This window comes from Sinohyriopsis cumingii, chromosome 8 (genome assembly GCF_028554795.1).
Source record: "Sinohyriopsis cumingii isolate HCF-2022 chromosome 8, ASM2855479v2, whole genome shotgun sequence".
NCBI lineage: Eukaryota > Metazoa > Mollusca > Bivalvia > Unionida > Unionidae > Sinohyriopsis > Sinohyriopsis cumingii.
Window position 1 is genome coordinate 3,774,187 of NC_142968.1, and position 24,110 is coordinate 3,798,296.

The 24,110-nt window shown below is 35.8% G+C and overlaps 1 protein-coding gene across 4 annotated transcripts; it reads right to left on the reverse strand.

Annotated features, from left to right (window-relative positions):
* Positions 1–88: 88 nt before the first annotated feature.
* Positions 89–13,517, reverse strand: LOC149792872 (uncharacterized). 4 transcript variants are annotated; one of them, XM_089966664.1, is made up of 6 exons: positions 13,186–13,517; positions 12,417–12,516; positions 11,320–11,397; positions 8,193–8,527; positions 5,722–5,826; positions 89–4,117 (listed from the first exon to the last, which is right to left on the reverse strand). In XM_089966664.1, the coding sequence occupies exons 2-6, from the start codon at positions 12,442–12,444 to the stop codon at positions 3,620–3,622; spliced, it is 1,044 nt and encodes a 347-aa protein (XP_089822790.1). In that variant the 5' UTR covers positions 12,445–12,516; positions 13,186–13,517; the 3' UTR covers positions 89–3,619. The 4 variants fall into 4 exon arrangements, with proteins under 4 accessions (XP_089822790.1, XP_089822791.1, XP_089822787.1 ...); XM_089966665.1 differs by having other exon boundaries at positions 11,320–11,393; positions 12,413–12,516; XM_089966661.1 differs by lacking the exon at positions 13,186–13,517 and having other exon boundaries at positions 12,417–12,837.
* Positions 13,518–24,110: the final 10,593 nt, after the last annotated feature.

Here is a 24,110-nt window from a genome sequence, read left to right on the forward strand (position 1 = left end):
AGTCGTTTATTTCTGGAGCAAAATCAAAGGACTGCCAGAGAATAAGTTTGCTTAGATTGGACTGCGTCTACTTAAATGCAAAAGTATCAAGTGACCTATTATACAGAAGAATTCTATTCTTTAAATTCTTTTTAAAATTCAGAATCTAGCGCGTTGCTTTTATTGACAGCTTTTTTAACTCCTCATGTATACATGAGATCCTACGTAACGTCCTAAATAAGCGAGCACGAAGGTTTAATAGACTGATTTGGCTCGACACGCATCAATGAAAACGGGATTTTCTCGTTCAAAACACCATCATCAACAAACTAAAAACATACGTATTCAGCCAAAAATCTGCGTTGTACATCTGTTTCATATAGGTTCCTTCCCTTGATATCATCTATATTATTTCCGTTGCTATACATGTAGTACATAGTGGAAGAAAAGGAAATCTTATATTAATATAGTTTTATATTGATTGATTGGCAACCATTTTGTACTGAAACGATTCCTCATTTGGATACCTTCAGCTAGCTTCTTTGGTGAGGCAAACACGTAAGTTATACAATGCACAGATATGGAATTAATAACTTGTCTCACAGTTTCATTGAAAATTAAGTCCATCACATATTTGTAACAAAAATAAATGTTGTACTGTCCGGAGAAGTTAGATAAGCTAATAACTTTTCTAATAGACATTTCAGCCATTAAGATATAAGCTTTCAAACCAATCATTAAATTGCTCAGCAAAATTAAGCATTTCCCCTTCAGTGGTATTTAAATGGCATTGCCTTCAAATTAGACTGCCGAGTATTATAAAGATTCTGACTTACAATAAACATTTTAAGACAAAGATTTTGTGGAATTGCATGAAAACTAAAATGTAAAAAATAGTTTAATTGCCTTCACAATTCTAAACTATTTCATATGCTATCTGTGAAACAGTCGGTGAACTAATATTTCCATCGTTTTAATTCGACATTTATTTAATATTTTCGCCAATCAGTTTAGATATAATTCACGTCAAAACTGGTTTCAATGCAGCGAATTCAAAACAGAATATATTGTCTGGTGTAATATTTGTTTTCCAGATCCAAAGTTTCAAGTAGGCTAGGGTGGTGAATGACATTAAGACCTTGATGCCACTGCAGAAGAGTGTTGAAAATGTCAACTCGAAGGAATGTTGATGGTACATCGTTGCATGTATCGGCCATCTCTCGTCATTTTCTTGAAATAATATTATGTTTCATATGGGAAAGGCCAAGAACATCGTGACATAATCAAACCTTTTTTTCCAAACTCGAATCACTAATGTATTTCCCTTTAATAACATTTATAGGTTACTGCATTTGTATGGGAACATATGAACGAGTTTTTGGAATGGAAATACTGCACGACTTTGGGAGTGCAGTAGATCCATCGGACAAAACGAGTTCATATTTTCCCATTCAAATACAGTAACCTTTTTATTATATGCTCATTTTTTATTCTACCTAATGATTAATTATATTAACAAAATACACTACAAGAAACAAAGTAACAGAATGTATCCCGTATTCCAAACTAAATACACAAGCGCAGAGTCATCATTACACAACAACATTATTACTGCGCACATAACTGTGCTCAGGTAAATTTGAACTTAGTCGCGCGCTCGACATAACTTTCGAAAGAAAATGGCGTGTCTAGTTAAAATTGAAATTTGGAGTCATATTGTGAATGAATGCGCATTGCAACAACTTTTTCATTTGATCTGGAATGAATAGATTTTGGTATTTTTTCGATTCTACGAAATTTTCTAATTATGGACTGGATTTTTATCTGACAATTCCACATGAAATACATCGAACTGAAGACGCGAGAGAGAAGCATGTTGACATCTCCAAATGTGTTTCTGTTTCTGTCACTGAATGTTTGAAATCATAATGTGGGAAAATATGAAGTCTTTCAATTGCAATTATCAAAAAGACGCTATGTAATTTAATGCTTATTTACTTTTGAGTGCAGTAAGGAGGATGTAATTGCACTTATCATCGAAATTACAGTACAATTTTGACATGTGTAATCAAGATTTAGAACCTATGACATGGCGCATGTAATTCGGATATGCAGAACTAAGAAAGTACATTTTGTGGAAATTGCTTGTTTACAATAGAATGTAGTTCCTTTATGCACGTGAAAATAATATGTGTATTTGCACGCGAGTTCAATATCAGGTAATATTGCACGATTCTGACAATGTAAAGTTAACGAAAAAATGAGCATATAATAATTATAGGTTACTGCATTTGTATGGAAAAATATGAACGAGTTTATTTGATTGAACACTGCACGACCTTGGGAAATTACCTAAGGCCTAATTATATAAACAAAATACACTACAAGAAACAACCTGAATGAATGTATGCCGTATTCCAAACTAAATACACAAGCGCATGTTCATCATTACACAAATCAACATTATTACTGCGCACATAACTCTGCCCAGATAAATTTGAACTTAGTCGCGCGCTCGACATAACTTTCGAAAGAAAATGCGTGTCTAGTTAAAGTTGAAATTTGGAGTCATATTGTGAATGAATGTGCATTGCAACAACTTTTCCATTTGATCTGGAATGAATAGACTTTGGTATTTTTTTCGATTCTACGAAAGTTCGTGATAATGGACTGGATTCGTATGTCACAATTCTACACGAAATACATGCGATTGAAGAAGTTAGGAAGAAGCGTGTTGACATCTGCAAATGTGTTTCTGTTTCTGTTATTGAATGTTTGAATTCATAATGTGGGAAAAATATGATGTCTTTCAATTGCAATTATCAAAAAGACGCTATGGAATTTAATGCTTATTTCATTTTGAGTGCAGTAAAGAGGATATAATTGCACTTATCATCGAAATTACAGTACAATTTCGAAATGTGTAATCAAGATTGAGAACCTATGACATGGCGCATGTAATTCGGATTTGCAGAACTAAGAAAGTACATTTTGAGGAAATTCAGGATGTAAAACTGTAAGTATATTTTTTTGCCATTCCTATCACCAGCTAAAGAAGACAGTATATGACTTGTCACTTGTATGTTATTTGTAAGGAATTTTTCTTGCGTCTGTTGTATACTGTAGCTAGCCTAAATCCGAAACATTGTATCAACGCGGAATGTGCCAAAGCAGATGGTATGTGGCACGCCACGAAACATCTGTTTTAGTTCATTCAGAAACAAATTTAAGCAACCACAACGTAAAGCGCCTCTTACGCGAGTGTACATGATTTGTTTACAAATCAAAAGTGCTGGCGTCTGCGTCCATTGTTTGTTTACAATAGAATGTTGTTCCTTTATGCACGTGAAAATAATATGTGTATTGGTGCGCGGGTTCAGTATCGGGTAATACTGCACGATTCTGACAATGTAAAGTTAATGGGGGGAAAATGAGCATATAATACATATACATACATGATAAAACATCAAGTATTCACGATATACACATATATGATAAAATGTTCAGTATTCACGATATCTATACATATATGAATAAACACTGTTCATAAAATCTTTATAAAGTAATAAATATAAAACGCATTAAGCGTGTTTTGCATTTCTCTATAACTATGACTTGAGACCGAGAGAGCAAACATCAGTTATTCCGGAAAATATTTTATTCTATGACCTCTTTTAATATTTTTCAAGCGGAAAGGCTTTCCTACCAAGGGGTAGTCATTGTGAGCATGGTATAATCGCCTTAGCATTATACTTAGCACTGATTGGTCATATCTGTGGCATACTCCCATATTCTGATGACATGAAAAGCAAACAAAAGTAGCATCGGAAGGCGATATACATTTTTTTAGTAATGCACATGACGTCCATGCCTTCACGACAGTGAAGCTTAATTTGTTATAAAAGTATGCAGCAAAACCTGCTTCTATCTCTCCTAGGTGTCTAAACTTGCATGCATCTTCTCCGAGAAATTTCATAGTGCTTGGACTTGTATGGCAGGCTACATTCAAAGAATTTCCATACGTAAAGAAGAGTATACCATTTTCTTGACAATAAACTATGGGTTTTTCTAGATCATTTGTTGTCCATCTGACAGAACTGTCCATCCACCAGACAAAACCGAACTCCATCAGCATTTTCTGCAAATAAAAAGTAATTATAGCAACTTCCTCCAAAATAAATTTGTATTTCAAATCATTTCTATAAAAGTTTCATTCACAGTCTTGTAATGTCGATGTACCAGCAGTTTAAAGATATCAAGAGTTAAATCAGTTGTTTGCTAAAATTGCGTGGTCTCTCAAATACCTTGGATTGAGTACTAAAATTGCGTGGTCTCTCAAATGCATGAGATTGAGTACTAAAGTTGCGTGGTCTCTCAAAATACATGGGATTGAGTACTAAAGTTGCGTGGTCTCTCAAAATACATAAGATTGAGTACTAAAGTTGCGTGGTCTCTCAAATACATGAAATTGAGTACTAAAGTTGCGTGGTCTCTCAAAATACATGAGATTGAGTACTAAAGTTGCGTGGTCTCTCAAAATACATGAGATTGAAAGCTAAAATTTCTTGGTCTCTCAAATACATAGAATTGAGTACTAAAAGTGTGTGGTTTCTCAAATACATTGGACTGAGTGCTCAAATTGCGTGGTCTCTCAAATACATGGAACTGAGTACTAAAGTTGCGTGGTCTCTCAAATACATAGGACCTAATACTTTGTGAGAAATGTCTAAGAATTAAAAGCGCTTTCATGGAACAAAATTGCCCTACCGCAGTACCCAATAAACTGACTAAACGCGAATCTTGACCAACGTTAAAAATATGCAAGGCTAATTATGTATGCCACATAAATACCGAGGCTTTAAACGTCTAAATCCAAATCCAGCCATTACATAAATGTTCCCATTCATAAAAGTAACTAGATCCAAATCCAGCCATTACATAAATGTTCCCATTCATAAAAGTAACTAGATCCACATCCAGCCATTACATAAATGTTCCCATTCATAAAAGTAACTAGATCCAAATCCAGCCATTACATAAATGTTCCCATTCGTAAAAGCAACTAGATCCAAATCCAGCCATTACATAAATGTTCCCATTCATAAAAGTAACTAGATCCAAATCCAGCCATTACATAAATGTTCCCATTCATAAGAGTAAACAAATAGGTTTCCATTTAAAGAAGCCAGTAACAAATATAAGAATATTCCAAATGTCAATAAAATGTATCAAACGGCGAGTTTCACGAATTCAAATTAGATAAGAAATAGTGTCGTGCTCTCCGCATTTCTCCTTGTCCCGCCTTGCTGTTACCATGAATACATGGTCCTCAGATACATCATAAAGATCGCATACACGCAAATTACGCTAATACGGAGTCAATTCAAATATTAGACATCAACATTCACACAACTTACGTACATTTCAGACTTTATTTCATCGTGTAATTTTCGAAATTGCTTACAGACTGTATATTCAAATGATCGCTGACCACCGACACTGTTGAATGCGTAGAGACTAAGCTTGGTAGTAATGGCGGTCGACGTGTCTGTTTGTATGTGTGTGTGTGTGTCACTTATCTGATATAACACATAGACAAGGCAATTTATGCTGTAATGGCGTCATGGGTTATGTGTAGAATTCTATTTAGAGGAATATACAAGTAATTACTAGCATAAGTTTGTAGAAAAAGGGAAAATATATAACAAAGAAGCAAGACTGAGAAATAAAGATTCATCATACCATTATAATAATTGGTTTCCATGCATAGTTATGAAGCATTTTCACATGTGTCGGCATGGCATCAAATGGAAATTTACGGACTTCACATTTGCAATATTTCTTCAGCTGAAATAATGCGAAATATATTTCTTGAAAAAAAAAGTAGTATAACCTTTTGAGTTCTTGAGTTCGAGAGAAGGTATATGTCTAATAATATAGGCGCGAAATAATTTATTGATATCACTATAGAATGATTTGGTCATTAAGCTGTTACTCCTTTCTTTGTGCTCTGATTTTTTCTTTGAAGCTCGTTGACTAGACACTTGCAGTAAACAAAACAAAACAAAAAAAAAAACTAACAAAAAATTAAATAATAAAAAATAGCATTAAAAATAAAATCGTCTGTTTGTTGAGTTCATGTCTCTTTGCTTTTTGCGTAGGATGTCAAACGAGTCAAAAAATCACGTGCACTCAAAATGCCAGTCAGTTTCATGAAATAAAACTTCCAGAAAAGACATGGAAAGTTTGTATATGTCATTTCCAAGATATAGAAATATAAAGAAAATATGCAAGGAACTCATTCAGTGTAGTTATTCCTTATTATTCGTAAGAAATCTTAATCCACTGTAATATATTGGATATAAAATTCGTACATGGTTTGTTGTGTGCCCATTTTCCCACAAACGAAGTTTAAAAGTTGGAAACCTAACCTTCAAAGTCGTTTTCCGAATCTTCCTGTCAACTTCAGCACACAACAAGATGTGTATGGTTTTGATTGTTATTCTTACATGATCAAATTAGCATTCGCAAAACTTACATCTTAAATATTATGAAAAAGAATTGTTAAGCATGAAAACACCTGTAATCATCTGTTTCGTGCAATTTTGTGTTGACGTCACCAAATCACACGTTTTATTTAAATATAATCAAAAACTAATGTAATATAATCAAAAACTAATTAAGTATAATCAAAACGCTGACGATAATTGTAGCAATATTTTCTTACCTTTAAACTGGGTTCACAATTTAAATAAACTTATTGTTATCAAATCGACTTGTTATTTCATTATTCCCTTGATGGCTGATCTAGTTTATAAATAGAAAAGGAGGCCATCAAGTGTATGAAAATGCGTACTATTTCGTTAAAGTGCCATCTTTTTAACTCTTAAAGACTTTGAATGGCGAGTAGGCCATCTTTTTAACTCTTAAAGACTTTGAATGGCGAGTAGGCCATCTTTTTAACTCTTAAAGACTTTGAATGGCGAGTAGGGATTGTTGCAATGTGTTGTAGGTTTGCTTTAATTACAAACACACAGTCGGTACACAATATATTCAGTGTTTGTGAATAGGATTGTTAAAAAGCCCATTAAATCCTTGGAAATTATTCTCATTACTGACGGCTGTAAACTGCGGACTGCCCCGCCTTCTGGAACCAGTCTAAAGCAAAACAGACAGTGCTAATAAACAGACGCAGTAGTGGTTACGTATACGGAATTTGGAACGTTTATCCTGCATACAATTCTCCGAATGCTAAATTAAAACCGAAACTTGACTAAACCCGCTGCGTGTTTACTTACATAAGTTAAACTTAAAACCTATCTTCATGTCTGTCTGTATGTCTTTCTGTCTGTCTCTGTATATAACAACCGAAACAGAAATATAACAAAAAGAAATTCACTTATAAAATAACTTAAGGTCTCTCCAACTTTAATATCATGCCATACAAAACATTCTGAGAGAGACAGACACCAGGCACATGCACAGGAAGTTAAATTATTTGGTATTGTGCTAGAAACTATAAACCGCATGGAGAATTTTATCCTACCTGTAGCTTAATACATTTTCAGGTTACTGTTATTCAATGTAGCTAAAATATATAATTATAAAGAATACAAATCATATGGCAAATAACAATCCTTTCAAGTCCACTGGGTCCAGCAAGGGATCACGTGTGTCAGGGATTGATTAAAATAAATGCAATAAACTGACAACGAACAGTGCGAAACTAGTATCTAGCTGGCATGAGCGCTTTCGACTCTTTAATGAGTCTTTTCCGAAGGCAAATACAAAACATAGTCAAGACAAAAAAAATAAAAGAGAGAAACGGTTGTTTGCGAAACTTTACATGGCTATTTCTACAGGAATTCAATCTTTTAAGTCTATTATATGTCAGCTAGTTTATTTCAAGTTGTTGTTGATACTGGAAAATATTTGTATTGACCTAGAAAATGTTGAGCCATAACGACAGCTGTTATTCTACGTAAATTTATGTAAGCGCAGATTATATCCCGGATATTTCATTGTTATAGTAGTCATAGATACTAGTTTCGCACTGTTCATTGTCAGTTTATTGCATTTATATAATAATAATATAATCCGCAATAGATGTTTCTGAGATATTATTGCCTTTGTATAACTACTTGAGGTGTTGAATTGGTGACTTAGACTGAAGCAAACCATTTAGATACACCTGAAAAGTGACAGAAATATACCTTTTTCATCTGGTCTTCATTTAGCCCGAGATCAAAGAAAATAACTTTTGTGTCCTGATATTTGGGACGGATAATCTCGTCTATGGATTTTAGTAATGCTTGAGTGACACCATAGTAGTCTGCACTCGCTGCGGTGACTAAAACCGGAAACGGAAGTGATTGATTCGGACCATCTTGCTTTGCCCCGAGTTTCTCTAGATACATGTCTGCCTCTTTCAGGGGATAATTCTCGATTATTCTAAGGTTATCTTCAAACGTTTCACCATACCAGCTGGTGCAGTTATATTTGTTGTCTATTTGACTTTTCTTCTCTCTTGGTATAATCAATTTTGTATCTGTAATGAAAAAGCCAACGAGCAAGCTCCCAATGAAGAATAATTTGGAATTATTTTCATTTCAAACGGGAAAAAAAGATTATTAAAGGTTTAATTCATTTTAACTTTATTTCCGCAATAAAAAAAAAACAGAAGAACTGACTCACGTGTTTTCGAGTTGTAAGTAGAAAAAGATACCCGAAAAAATATCACTTTGAAATTTCTACATTTTTCGTATATACTCAACAAAAGTCTTAATTATTCTAAAGTATTCGCTTAGCCTCTCGTTTGTTTGCACCAAGCTACCGATTTTAAAAGGAAAGCATCAAGGATATTTAAATACACAAAACTTAGTCATTTCGTTCATCAATATATAATTTCTAACATGGATGTCATCTTCTGCGCGTTTCAAACCAAACGGGACTTTTGTTACTAACACAGTTCTAGATTTGCGTGCGCCAGTCTTTTCCATTCCGATAACAGATATCATGTAGTTAGCCGTCTTCGATAAACTTGGACTAATTGCTCATATTTCTGTAACTTTGGGAATAACATCCTTTAGACAACGCGTGTAAGACTTACACTTTTTGAATTTGTTCTATATTTTTATAGAGATATTAAAACAAGACATTGCAAATATTTGAAACAGACAACAGTTTTTCTTAAAAACGGGCAAGACTAGAAACCAGATAAATATAGCGAGCATGACTAGAAACCAGATAAATATAGCGGGCAGGACTAGAAACCAGATAAATATAGGGGGCAGGACTAGAAACCAGATAAGATGACAATGTTTGGGGCCACTTGGCTACACTCAGGTTAGCAATTATAAATTGATGGATGAAATGACTTAGGTTTTGTACATTTTTTTAGAGTCTTGAATCGGTGTGTGTGGGGGGGGGGGGGGGTAAAAACAAACGCAAGGGAGTGCGAATACTGTAGATTTTATTTTCTCTCGTGAACGTGAGAGGAACACGTTAAAAACGATCATTAATCTTGTGTATTTAGTTATTGTAATTTTTATCACTTTTCAAACCGTCAAATGATTGTCCTGAAGCAACACATCGATTATTGACCAGTCTTACTGAGAAAAGAAAATGACTGATATTAAATACTGAACGGATACTGAAATTTAATTTTTTTTATCAAAGTGGATTATATTGCATGTACATGTGAGCTTAGTAAAACCACGATATTTTGTGGTTGATGGGCTACTGTGATACCATGCAACGATTGTTTTTCACGGTCTCTAAATTAAAAGCTTTTGATTCTTTTCCATGATTGCACTGGTCATTACTATTTCCAGAGGATAATTATTCGCGAATAATGCGGACCATAAAGGATCTTTCATTTTTGAAAAGCATTTCACGTGACAAATATAAGAAAATGTCATGTTGAATATGAGTATCAGAGAGAGAGAGAGAGAGAGAGAGAGAGAGAGAGAGAGAGAGAGAGAGAGAGAGAGAGAGAGAGAGAGATCCGAACTTAAATTACCATATTGTTAGTGTTTAATAGACACCCAACTAAGACCAGAGTAAACCTAAATCTACATTCGTATAATATAAGTATAAAATTGGTACACCCTGTTTGTTTAAAATCATATGCTGCCGAAATACGAACATATTATGCAGTTAAGTTAAACAGTAATACGGTTAGGGCAACATAATACATAAAATGTATGTATGTATGTATGTATGTATGTATGTATGTATGTATGTATGTATGTATCTATGTATGTATGCATGTATGTATGTATGTATGTATGTATGTATGTATGTATGTATGTATTTGGGTGTGTGTATGTCTGTGCGTGCGTGTATGCATGCATATATGTATGTATGTATGTATGTATGTATATATGTATGCATGCATGCATGCATGCATCCATGTATGTATGTATGTATGTATGTATGTATGTATAAGTTCTTTTCCATCAAAGAAGAAGAAGCACGGGTCACTACATCAGTCATTTAGGTACGAAATATAAATGTAACGAGCAGTAAAATAGCTGATAAAATCGATCATGACATTAGATGTGACAAGAAGGCATTATTTGAAGTACATTCATTAAATGTAAATTTACAAAATATAAAAGTCTATTTAAGAAACACGATTTTGCTCAGGTAGGAATTCTATTCCTAATCATTCACAAGGCAGAGGTGTAACAGCATGTACACTGATTAATCAAACATGGTTGAATGACTTCATGTGTTAAAGATATAATCCATAATCAGGCATTTGCTTTACTGTTCACATATAAAATTATTAAACACTGTAAGCGTTTATAATATATCGTATACTGTACTCTGATTTACAAAAACGTTTCCTTCCAACTAAGCTTAGAAATTGGATTGATTAAAAAGGGAAAGAAAGACAAATAGAAAGAAAGCTCTAAAATCGGGCTTATGTTGGTTAAAAGGCATATATTTAAAACATATTCACTAGAAAGAAATACAGACATTTTGCTGCATGCACATACTGGAATCGTTTCTGAGTAATATATATATATATATATATATATATATATATATATATATATATATATATATATATATATATATATATATATATATATATTATTGCATGACGATTTGTTTGGGCTAAATCGAGTCCACAGGTTGTCACAGGTTTTATTTTTATTGTAATTCCAAAAGGTATTGCATTATATATATATAGCCCAAACAAATCGTCATGCAATAAAATGTATCGTTTGTTTCCTCTTTTGCATTTATTTTGATGAAATTAAAATCTGGGCTTAACTGTGAATACGTCTGTTTGTTACTCGATCTATAAGACACGAATATAAAGCTCACGTAATCTCTGGCTGTGGTCGAGAATCAGGAACGCAACAACGATTCCGGTTAGCAATGACAGAAGTTTTCTCCGGCTGCCTGGAAGTCAAAATTAAGGTATGAAGCGCATGCGTGCAAGACTGGTACGTTCAACTTATTGCTGTATTTGAAAGTTTAATTTTGAGACATATGTGCTCGTGTACGTGCGTGTGTGTTAGGTATTACTAGACAACAAATACTTGACAACGTCGACGGAAGCTACGGCGAGGAAAAAGGAGAATTTGGATATCCCAGATCTCTCTCTCTCTCTCTCTCTCTCTCTCTCTCTCGGGGTCAAGTACCGAACATACCTTAGAGCTTCCTATCGTTTGATTTTCCTTTCATTGCCTTTACATAGGCATTCCTCATATCAAGGTTAGTATCGTCATCCGCAGCAGAAGCAGCCTTCTTTTTCCCCAGCACAAAGCTCATCATCCGAAGGAGAATAAGTCATTCAGTGAATCATCAGTATTGTATGAGAGCACTAGAATATATTCTTACAATTCGGTTGAATGACTTTTCTCTCGATCATCATCCATGTTACACTTGTTAATGTTGGATTTCCTTGTGAATATTCATACCACATATGATGTTCGCAAAGTTAAGGTTTCCTTTCTCTGGTTGTTGTAACAAGAAACTGTATCAACTCTAATAGCCAGACGTATCAAATCTCCATGCATTGTACTACATATTCCACGGGCTTATACTCATCCCCACCCCAGCTAAGCAACCCCACCCCCGAGGTCACTATCCGTCTTTATACCATGACTACATAAATAACATTTGGTATGAAAATATAAGAAAAAAATGACTATTAAAATCAAAATAGTGTTCATCCAACCTTTGACCCCTTCCTCTTTACCCCGGTCGAGGAAGCCAAAAATAGCACACCTCTTGCATTTGGTTACCTCAAGGGCAACAAGGGCTGCCTCAAATTGCATTAAAACAAGGGCTACCTCAAAGATCAACTTAACAAAAAACAACCTCAAGGGGCAACATAACCTCAGAGTTTCGTTAATTTCCAAGTTGAGTTTATCTGCTAAAATTTTGAAAAAATAAGCTGAACAAATAGCACCTACATATCTTGAAGCATCTTGTTGCAGCCATCACACACGGAGTCACCTTAGATGCAGCCTCTTTACACTTCCAACACGTGCTTGTTAAGGTTGGGGAGAATAACTGCAAACAAGTATACATTCGTTACAACAAAAAAAAAAAAAAAAAAAAAAAAACCTGATGTTAAAACAGTTCTCACTTTTCCTGTTTTCTGTACTTCTTATTTGCGGGCACTATATGCGTATTAAACCCTTCTACTATGTTTGGAAAACTATTCTTTATGGATTTAGATCTCACGATAAAAAACAATATAGCCAATTAGATTCTTGCATTTTCTTAATTTTTAATCCTTCTGTCGTTTCATCTCCTTTAACTACGCATGAAAGAAAAAAAGTGGTGTCACATTTTGAGTCTAATTCTTAACTTTACTTTATACTCATACGTATGCACAACTATAAATGATGTTATGAAATAATATTCATGTGTTTTACGGACATTGTTAATGCTCTTTTATAAATGAATTGCACTGTGAGGTTACAATTAACTGGAAGTAACGCGTACCATATACGCTGGTTACAGTTTGTAAGTTGTATTGCTTGTCAAAAGACATTGATCTTCTTGTACTGTTTTATACTGAAGTATTCGTCTTACAAACGTACCATGGAAGTTTAAGTGGAACAAATTTCAAGTGGAAACTTTAGTTCTCCCCTCCTCCGCGTTAATGCCGTTCCAGAGATAGCTATCTGCACAAAATAATAAATCTACTTTGGAACATGATGTATAAACACTCACCTTTTGTGTACCGAAAATGCAATTTCCAAAAATGCAGGTAGCGTCGTCCCTCAAATTTCTTTCAGTGATAAATTAGAAAGACAATAACCTAATGACGAACTTCGTTTTTAAACAATGCATGTTGGGTATGTCCTTGTGATGTGTAAAAGCACACGATGTATACATTAATTCAAGCGGTGAATGTAAAAAAGGGACAACAAACCTTCAATACCCATATCATTCAAACTTGAATCTACTATAGAATGGGTAAAGAAATAAGACAATTGAGTTGGAATATGAACAATTCACTGATATTTGACGCTTGGCTGATCATTGCATATCATGTCATAAAGATATAGTAACTTTCACAGTCAATGCTATCGTGCTTGCGGGAATCATATTTTATGCATAGTGTGTGTGTGTGTCTGTGTGTCTGTGTGTGTACGTGCGTTAGTGTGTGCGTATCTGCACACGCGCGACCAATGTTATGTTCCTTCTCTTGCAAATGATTCCAATATTCAAGGCAAAAATAGATTTTAATTTTTCATCAATTCAAATGTATATATTAAATTTCACTACACGTATTTCTTTTATTTTTGTGGAATTGAATATATATATATATATATATATATATATATATATATATATATATATATATATATATATATATATATTTTAAATCCTTTATGCCATTCTAAGGCGACAGAGATATTTAAAAACATAAAATATTTCTTACATACATCTCAAGAACTTCTTTCCCAATATTTTCAGATCCATCATTTTCTTTGACTTATTGAATTGATTTGTTTCAATGTTTTCAAAATACCGCTAAAAGCAAACAGCGGTAGTCCCAATTTAAATCATAGAAAATCGGCTGCCATTCAAATTATGTAGTCTTCATTCCGGTCATTTTGTACGCTGTTTAATTGACGATCAGAATAAATTTGCTGATCATTGATATCACGTTGTACATTCCAACAACTAGTTGTATCTATTTGATTTATTTCTAGTCCATTATTTTCCCCATTCTTCTTCTGTTAAATTTGCACCGGTCATCTCTTTGTGTGTGTGTGTGTGTGTGTGTGTGTGTGTGTGTGTGTCTGTCTGTCTGTCTGTCTCTCTGTATGTAGCGCATAAGTTATGACGTATTTCATAAAAATATCCAAATTCATTTTTTTCCCCCAGGTGTGCCCTAACAATGCACCGGTTAAACGAACAGTTGACAACAGTTGTCCATCCATTGGTTAACCGTGACTCAGTTGGGATCGCATTGGACCGTGCTGTTCCGATGTCATTCTGTGACCAGCTTGTGTTTTATTTTTTAAAATAAAGATTTGTTTCACTTTTTAAACAAAGTTAAAGGTAGATAGTAGCACGGCCTCAACTATTAATTTTAATTTATTACTGAGGTGATACAGAAACCGTACTAAACAACTGTAATGAACAGGAAACAGGTCTAATATTGATATGATATTTAAGAATGAAATATATTCGCCCCAAAAGGGTATAATACTGTGACTTGTCTTGTCACAAACCCTCACCATTGCTACTGTCTATGCCCAATTCCATAACCACTTTAACGACCTGGATCCTGAAAACTCCACGAGAGGTCCACAGCATCCTCACTGCTGATCAAACTTAAAACCGAAGATAAGGACCTACTGACCCTTTCCAAACCAGTCGAACCGCCCCCCCCCCCCCCGCCTCTGAATGACTTTATTTTTATTTGAGCTAAATACTACTACTACTAATGATGATGATGATGATGATGATGATGATGACGACGACGACAACGAAAATGATGAAAACTGATTCAGGTGTTCATAAAATTAAATATTTGTCATGTATATGTATATATTTTTGGTTGAAGGTGTTAATAGCTAGGTAATCTTTAAAACTTGTTAACAAATGTCTCATCCATAATATCGATCATGGTTTACATTTAACTTCACTGTACATATCAGGTCAGGGTATAAGTACTTAGATTAAAACAATTTGTAAAATAAACAGTATATACCCTGGTCTGTCGTTGCATTACATAACAGTATACATCCTGACCTGTCTCCGTATTACTAAACATTATGTATTCTGATCTGGCAACGCACTACACAACAGTATAAACCCTGGTCTGGCAATGCACTACACAACAGTATACACCCTGATCTGGCAACGCACTACACAATAGTATACACCCTGGTCTGGCAACGCACTACACAACAGTATAAACCCTGGTCAGGCAATGCACTACACAACAGTATACACCCTGATCTGGCAACGCAATATACAATAGTATACACCCTGGTCTGGCAATGCACTACACGACAGTATATACCCCGCTCTGACACCGCATTACACAACAATATAAACCCTGATCTGTCACCGTATTACTAAACACTATGTATCCTGATCTGGCAACGCACTACACAACAGTATAAACCCTGGTCTGGCAACCCACTGCACAACAGTATACATCCTGACCTGTCACCGTATTACTAAACACTATGTATCCTGATCTGGCAACGCACTACACAACAGTATAAACCCTGGTCTGGCAACGCACTACACAACAGTATACACCCTGATCTGGCAACGCACTATACAACAGTATACACCCTGATCTTGCAACGCACTACACAACAGTATACACTATTATCTGGCAACGACCTACACAACAGTATACACCCTGATCTGGCAACGCACTACACAACAGTATACACCGTCATCTGTCACCGCATTACACAACGGTATACACCTCGCTCTGACACCGCATTACACAACAGTATACACCCTGGTCTGGCAACGCACTACACAACAGTATACACCCTGATCTGGCAACGCACTACACAACAGTATAAGCCCTGGTCTGGCAACGCACTACACAACAGTATACACCCTGGTCTGGCAACGCACTACACAACAGTATACACCCTGATCTGGCAACGCACTACACAACAGTATACACCCTGATCTGGCAACGCACTACACAACAGTATAAGCCCTGGTCTGGCAACGCACTACACAACAGTATAAGCCCTGGTCTGGCAACGCACTACACAACAGTATACACCCTGATCTGGCAACGCACTACACAACAGTATACACCCTGATCTGGCAACGCACTACACAACAGTATACACCCTGATCTGGCAACGCACTACACAACAGTATACACCCTGATCTGGCAACGCACTACACAATAGTATACACCCTGGTCTGGCAACGCACTACACAACAGTATACACCCTGATCTGGCAACGCACTATACAACAGTATACACCCTGATCTGGCAACGAACTACACAACAGCATACACCCTGATCTGGCAACGCACTACACAACAGTATACACCCCGCTCTGACACTGAATTACATAACAATATATACCCCGCTCTGACACCGCCTTACACAACAATATAAACCCTGATCTGTCACCGCATTACAGAACAGCATACACCCCGCTCTGACACCGCATTACACAACATCATACCCTGGTTTGACACCGCATTACACAAAATCATATCCTGATCTGTAATCGCATTACACGACAACATATGTTCTATGCTGTTTCCATTTATGTAAAAGTAAGCCACAAATACATACAGAAGCTGAATAACGTTGATATATAAAAATAATTTGTCAATATGCGAAAAGAAGATATACTGACTATACTTCCAAAGGCTAGAAAACATCTTTTGCCAGAAAACATAATCATCTAAACATAATAATCACACACACACACACACACACGCACCATATATACATGTGCACATACACAAATACGTATACATGTAGTGAGGGACAGTATATAGCATATAGCTTAATTTCATGCTTGATTTTATCTAAATCTGTGTGGGCCTGCTCGTGAAAAGTATAGCTACTCATTCGGTGAAAAATCACTGAATACAGAGACTAAATAATTTGCTACATTCAGTGTAATGTATACCATTTATTTATTTAGATACATAAAATGAAATATTCGACTTGTCATCAAAAGCATTTACGATGGCCAGTTTTAACTGAGATTATTAGAGAGAACACCATTTGCCTAAACGTCTCTGGTTGATTGATAACTCTTTCGGTTATATTCATACCTAAAATGGAATTACCTCCCTTAGAGAATTTGTTTTTAAAAATCGGTTTCTTTTTACATCAACTCGTTGTCACAATGAGTCTTAGAGCGATCTTTGTTACGAGTGCACTAGTATGTTGCATCTAATGAGAGAGAGAGAGAGAGAGAGAGAGAGAGAGAGAGATTTAATCGGCTATGCCTGCGATGTTTTTAGTGCAATCATTATTGACATAGAATAAACAAAAGCTTACAACTACGTATACTTGTGAACAAAGCAGCACGAGGTTTCATTAATATCGATAGAATGAATCAGTACAACACCATGATCCTGCCCATTCTCTGATCAGGCATTTCAAAATAGAATCCGACAATTTTAAGAAAGTAGATGAATATTAACAACATGAACACAGAAAAAAAATGTGAAAATACTAATATACTTCACAAGTTTATTTTTTTAATTCATCATTCATGGAAAATTGACTCCATCATCGAAACAGGCAATGATTCACATTCCATTCTCAAACCTACTCCAAAGTTCTCATCTTTCCTAGTCACTGTAAAAGCTACCCCAAAGTCCTCATCCCTCCCTTTCATTGTAATACCTATTCTAAAGTCCTCATCCCTCCTCGTCATTGTAAAACCCGCGAATGGTCGACTTCTTCTGTTAACAGTCGCTTGTTCTCACTTACTCACTGCTCTATCAAACGTTTGATAAATTCGATTTGGCCTGAACCAGTCGGTCCAGTAATCAACATGTTAAAAAGATGGCGAAGATGCAGTGCCTCAAAACTTGGACGATCTAACTTTTCGTCAAAGACCATAAGAGCAAATGAAGAGGTCGAAGAGGAAGATCTGGATGTAACAAGATAACCGGGTGGGATTTCGGATTTACAACAGAACACTTTTGATGGTGATACAAATACAATGTATAACAACGAACGACTTGAATGAGCAATTAATTATGATTAATATGTGCGTATATATGTTCCAAATATTGGATCAATTAACATAAAACGCACGGACTTAATGATGAAAATACAAATAAATGACCTTACAACGTGCAAGAACAAGGGGTGAATGATTCAGTCATTTCACAACGAAAAGACTGATGTGTTTTACTCAAATAGTAAAATACATGTAGTATTTTACTCACATAGTAAAATGTATTCACTCAAATAGTGAAATTATGTAAACAAAAGGGACATATATACAAATTATCTGTACAGTTCCAAAACCACACTGGGTTTTACAAAACCCCAAAATTATCCCACGGCTAAAAGATTACATGTATGGCGTTACACACTCCGTCAACAGCACACTCGGCTACCAGTCACACTGGTCAATCAAGCCGTTGGTATTCCAGTTTGTTCAATCAAGCAGTCAGCGCCCACCATTCTCGGTTAGCAACGCCCGACCACCTGCTACTCGATCAGCAACACTGTTTATTCAGCTCTACGGCTGCCATGGTTCAGCTTCACAACTGCTATGGTCAGCTTCTATGGTTAGCTCTGCAGCTGGTACCACGTCGACTCCGATCACTCCGATAACTCGGATCGCTCCGGTCACTCGGCTCAGCTGAAAATACATCTAACACCGTATACTATGCATGACACGGTCATATACGATAAAACATAATGCCGTTATATATATGAAGGTTACTGCATTTGTATGGGAAAATATGAACGAGTTTTTTGGATGGAATACTGCACGAACTTGGTAGTGCAGTAAATCCATCCGACAAAACAAGTTTATATTTTCCCATACAAATGCAGTAACCTTTTAATTATATGCTCATTTTCTTATTCTTCCTAAGGCTTAATTATATAAACAAAATACACTACAAGAAACAACGTAAATGAATGTATGCCGCATTCCAAACTAAATACACAATCGCAGAGTCATCATTACACAACAACAACATTATTAATGCGCACATAACTCCGCCCAGATAAATTTGAACTTGTTACTTCAGTTTCGAAAGAAAATGGCGTTTTTGTCTACTTAAAATTGAAATTTGGAGTCATGTTGTGTACGAATGCGCATTGCAACAAGTTTCCCATTTGATCTGGAATGAATAGTTTTTGGTATTTTTGTCGATCCTACGAAATTTCGTGATTATGGACTACATGATTGTTTTACAAAGTAGTTCCTAATACACTATTGGGCACGCGTGTCCTGCGCGTGGGTGCAATATGAAGGTGTGCAATATCGTAAAATACTGAACGATTCTGATAATGTAAAGTTAACGGAGAAAATAAAGGAGCATATAATAAGTTATAAAGACTACATTATCGGCACAATAATTCCAAAACAACAAGCAGGTTCAGAAGTGAACCTAACCGTGCCCGACAAGAATCCTACGGTACTAAACGTTTCTTAAAAATTCAGGTTTATATTGATAATATAAATCTCTTGCTAAGTCACAAAGCAGAATAAAAATATTTGCATTATACTACGTAAACCAAAGCTACATAGGAAACATACAAAAATAAACGTGGTAGTACAATAGTTATAAATTATACACAAGAAATCAATAATTCATATACCTCTACAGCTGAAGATGTGCGAGTCCTTAAAGTAGACTGTTCACTGACAAGACGTTCCGTAATGTGAAGATCTAATCTTACGGTGAGGTATGTATTCACAGACGAAGTCGTCATACATCGTCTGTGCGCTGTAAGCATTCTGTTTTTCCTATTGAAATCATTCTCCTCTGGAAGTATAATTGTGGTTGTTTTGTGTTCTGGTAGCCACCATGCCATCACTCCTCGTCCCCTCCGTAGTTGTACCCCAGTACATCGTCTTCTTAGTTTCAGCCATGCTCAAACTATTCCGCATGATTGATTCACTGTGCACGGACGCTAGCTCACCTCCATACTGCATGTGACATCACGCAACACTCTCTTCTGATTGGAAGAGAGACTCCGCGCCCTGACTGAATTTTGTACTGCGCATTTAGACTGATGAAAGCTGTCAATCCATTTCGATCCGATCTTAGACGATAAATATCAGTGGCTCGCTTCATGAATTCACCTGTTCTCATGACAAGGTGTGTATAAAACGTTGACTCGTCTACCTAAGTTTCCACAAGCGAGGACCAGGCCATGGAAGCCATCTTACGTTGTTCCCCCCCCCCACCCCCATCGTGAGGAGGAAACCTAGGCTTATGCAAGCTAAGGGAAAACTAACACAATATGACTGAACAGAACAAAGCATAACCTCGTCAAAATTTACCCTCCAAAATTAAATTTCTATTATTATTTCATCTCAACACAACAACACATTCAAAGGTGGATAGGAGATAAAACAGATAAAAAAAACGATTATTATTTAGAAAACACGAGGGGACATCACTTAATCCTAGCCAGCGTATAATTGCTGGGACGGAGCTACGGATGTGCCTACATAGATACCCTAATTTCGGGGATGCTTTTCAGGCTGGACTACCCCAAGTATGTGAAATCTTAATGGCTCTCATGAAGATAACAGATAACAGATACTGCTATTTAGAAGAGAAGGATTTATGTGGAGAGGCAAGGCTGCATGAAGTGTCTTGATGTAGAGTCTCTCTGTTAGACGGAGTTTTAGGAAAAGAAGAAGACCAGTGCGATGCTCCGTATGTGAACTGTCTTTGATTAAGAAACCCCAACAGTCCTTTCCAGTACCAGTACCATGTCTCTAAAAGATAGACTCTTCTACTCTTGCCAAAAAATATTTCACTTTGTGTTTCTATGTATTTGTTTGTGTATGTTTTGTTTACCCCTATATACCCTTTTGACTCTATAAAGTCTTCTGTCCCTATAAATACTAGTAATCTATAAACACCCTGACGTCACACATGTTACACTCCCGTTATTACCCTATATATTTTCAGGTTACTTTTTCAATGCCGTGTCCCATCGACCCCCAAGTGGCGTATATAACTACTAACGGTACATCATAAAGCGCGAAACCCACTGAACGGGATTATACAAGATAACCAAAACAAACATGTCACCGCTGGACATAAAAATGAAATGCTTATCTGGGAGAATGGAATCAATACTTATGCTTACGGGCCTTATAAAGCTTTGGACGTGTATCGCCAGTTCTATTTTCCCTCCATTATTTTGAAGTGACGAAATTAAATTCTGTTCATTTGCTTAACTTATCTTTAAATTTTATATTTTTCCTAAATTAACGATTTCAGTCAAATTAGTTATTTTACTTATAGTATAAGCAAGTTGTATAAATATAATCATTATTTTTTCGATGGAATATATTTTTGTGTGCAAAAATATGCATTTACTCATAGTAATTTGGAACTTTGATTTATTGCATATTTTAATTTGAATTTTAACATTTTCACAATAAAAGCGCTAATAATTGCCTTTATGTTGCTTTTAAAATTAACTCATCTTTCAATGTTATCTCCAAACAGTTTCCCTGTATGCTGCTATTGTTGATATCTGTGCTTACGTAAATGCAAATGCTAATCACTGTCCCCGTCCAATTCAGCTTTAACATTCAATCAAATGCTAGCCACTGTCCTCCTGCTATTTGGCTTGAACCTTCAGTCAAAAACCAGTCATTGTCCCCTGGAACGGCCTTGGCAAACGAGGGTCCCGATTTTTGATCATTTTGGCGGGGGCCCTGGATTTACGCGGGGTCACCTATGAGCACGGCATTTGGAAGTAAATTTTTAAACAAGTTTTATATGATATTGATTTTTAAAAATTTTCATCCATCGCTTTAAAATTATTTTCTCTCTATAGCTAACATTTTAAAAATTACTAACGCGTGGGGTCTGATTGGGCCAAATCAGTCCAATCGGTCTAAGGCCTTCACTAACTGTCCCCCTGCTATTCAGCTTCATCCTTCAAAATGCCAGTCAATGTGCCACCCTACCCTTCAGCTTTAACATTCAGTCAAACGCCAGTCACTGTCCCCCAGCTATTCATTTAGCTAGTCACTGTCCCTCTGTCATTCTCTCAAATGTAAGTCACTGTGCACTGCTTTCAAGGCCGGATTACCCATTAAGCACACTAAACACGTGATTAGGACACCAACCCAACAGTGGCACCATAAATAATTTAAAGCAATTGTTAGTGATAAAAAATTGTATAAATTATATATGACCACTTCAATCTGCATGTATAAGTATCCCGATTTGGAATGATGGCAACACTGGTATTTTTCCATTTTCTCAGCTTTTAATGTTTTTTTTTTATTTAAAGAGTTTCACATTTTGTTTCACCGGAGTGGGTCGGACCATACTATTTTCAGTGCTTAGGGCCCTGGAAGACCTTAATCTGGCCCTACCTGTCACTGTGTCCTGCTATTCAGCTTGATCGAATATTAGATAAAATGCAAGTCATTTTCTTTCTTATATTCAGCTTTATCTTTGAATCAAATATCAGTCACTGTGCCCTGCTATTCAGCTTGATCGAATATTAGATAAAATGCAAGTCATTTTCTTTCTTATATTCAGCTTTATCTTTGAATCAAATATCAGTCACTGTCCCCCTAATATTCAGATTTATTATTCAATTAAAAGTACATAGTTAATATAAAAATAACCATCAATCTCAAATATAGACATATTTATAGCAGTATTAGCTGGGCCGAATTAAATATTTCATCATACCCAACACAGAAAACAAACACCCCAAAACCGATTCTTTGTATTGCCGGTTTGTACTACATTATATAGTAATAAATGCAGGCTTACATGCAACAGTGTATTTAAAGAGTGCAGAAATGAATTAACATTCAAAAAAAAGTTATTAGATGGTGACAATATAGTGTTGTCTACCTAAGTAATGAACTTAACATCCGTCACTTGATACGCTGCTATTTACAAACAGTATGTACATGTTCTTCTGTGTATCAAAACAGAATTTATTGCATACACGTGGGTATATATGCTGTGACAATGTTATCATACACGCACAGAATAGTGCACTGTGCACTGAAACATACGTTTAGACTAGAGATACTCATTTGCATTTAAACTGTTTATATGCAACTGTTTGATTTTTTTATATATACTAATATAACCTACTTGTTCATTCTTTCATTAATTACAATCTTTGTGGACGTTATACTCAGTAGCATACTAACGGGGGGGGGGGGGGTACCTAGGGCGCCAGTCTTGGGGCTCCAAAACCCCTTTGCGCCTTATCGTCGCCCCGGGCGACATTTACCTTTTGTGCGCCACTGGTTATATTCCCTTATACATTATCATGGTTATCGCAGTCGCCCTTTCATCATCTTCTACAAGCCATAATACTAACACAACAGTAAGAACATGAACCAAAAATGTAACAGTAATGATAACGTTTGAAGAATATCCACATATGAATTGCAATACGAACTCGTGATAATACATTATTTATTTTCGCTTAAGCGGAAAGGGAGGCACTGAAATCCTTTTCCGCTGGTGGTGGGCTCGACGTGCATGCTCTGGCCTTCTTCTTCTCATCATTAGATTGATACACTCATTCAGTATAGAAACCGTTAAGTGGTCGTGGTTAGCAATGGAAATACATGCGACGTTGAACGTCTAAATCCCCAAATATACAGCGATTTAGTTATGCACCTGTTTGTGCATATTTCGGTTGCGACATATGACATGTAATACGCCCCCTGGCGGTGGCCGATAATTGGGTCGACCGAATAACCGTCAACATTTATTAACAAAATAGTTCTAAAAATAATAAGCTATAAAACATTTTAAGGTCTTTTATATGAGTTGTTTTATGCATGAATAATGCAAAATTATTTTTTAGATAAAATGTCTAAAAAATACACTCAATGTATGGTATTATTCTTCAAACCACCTGGCAATGGCGCAAGAATTATATATGATAATGATATGATAATACAATGTGACTGACC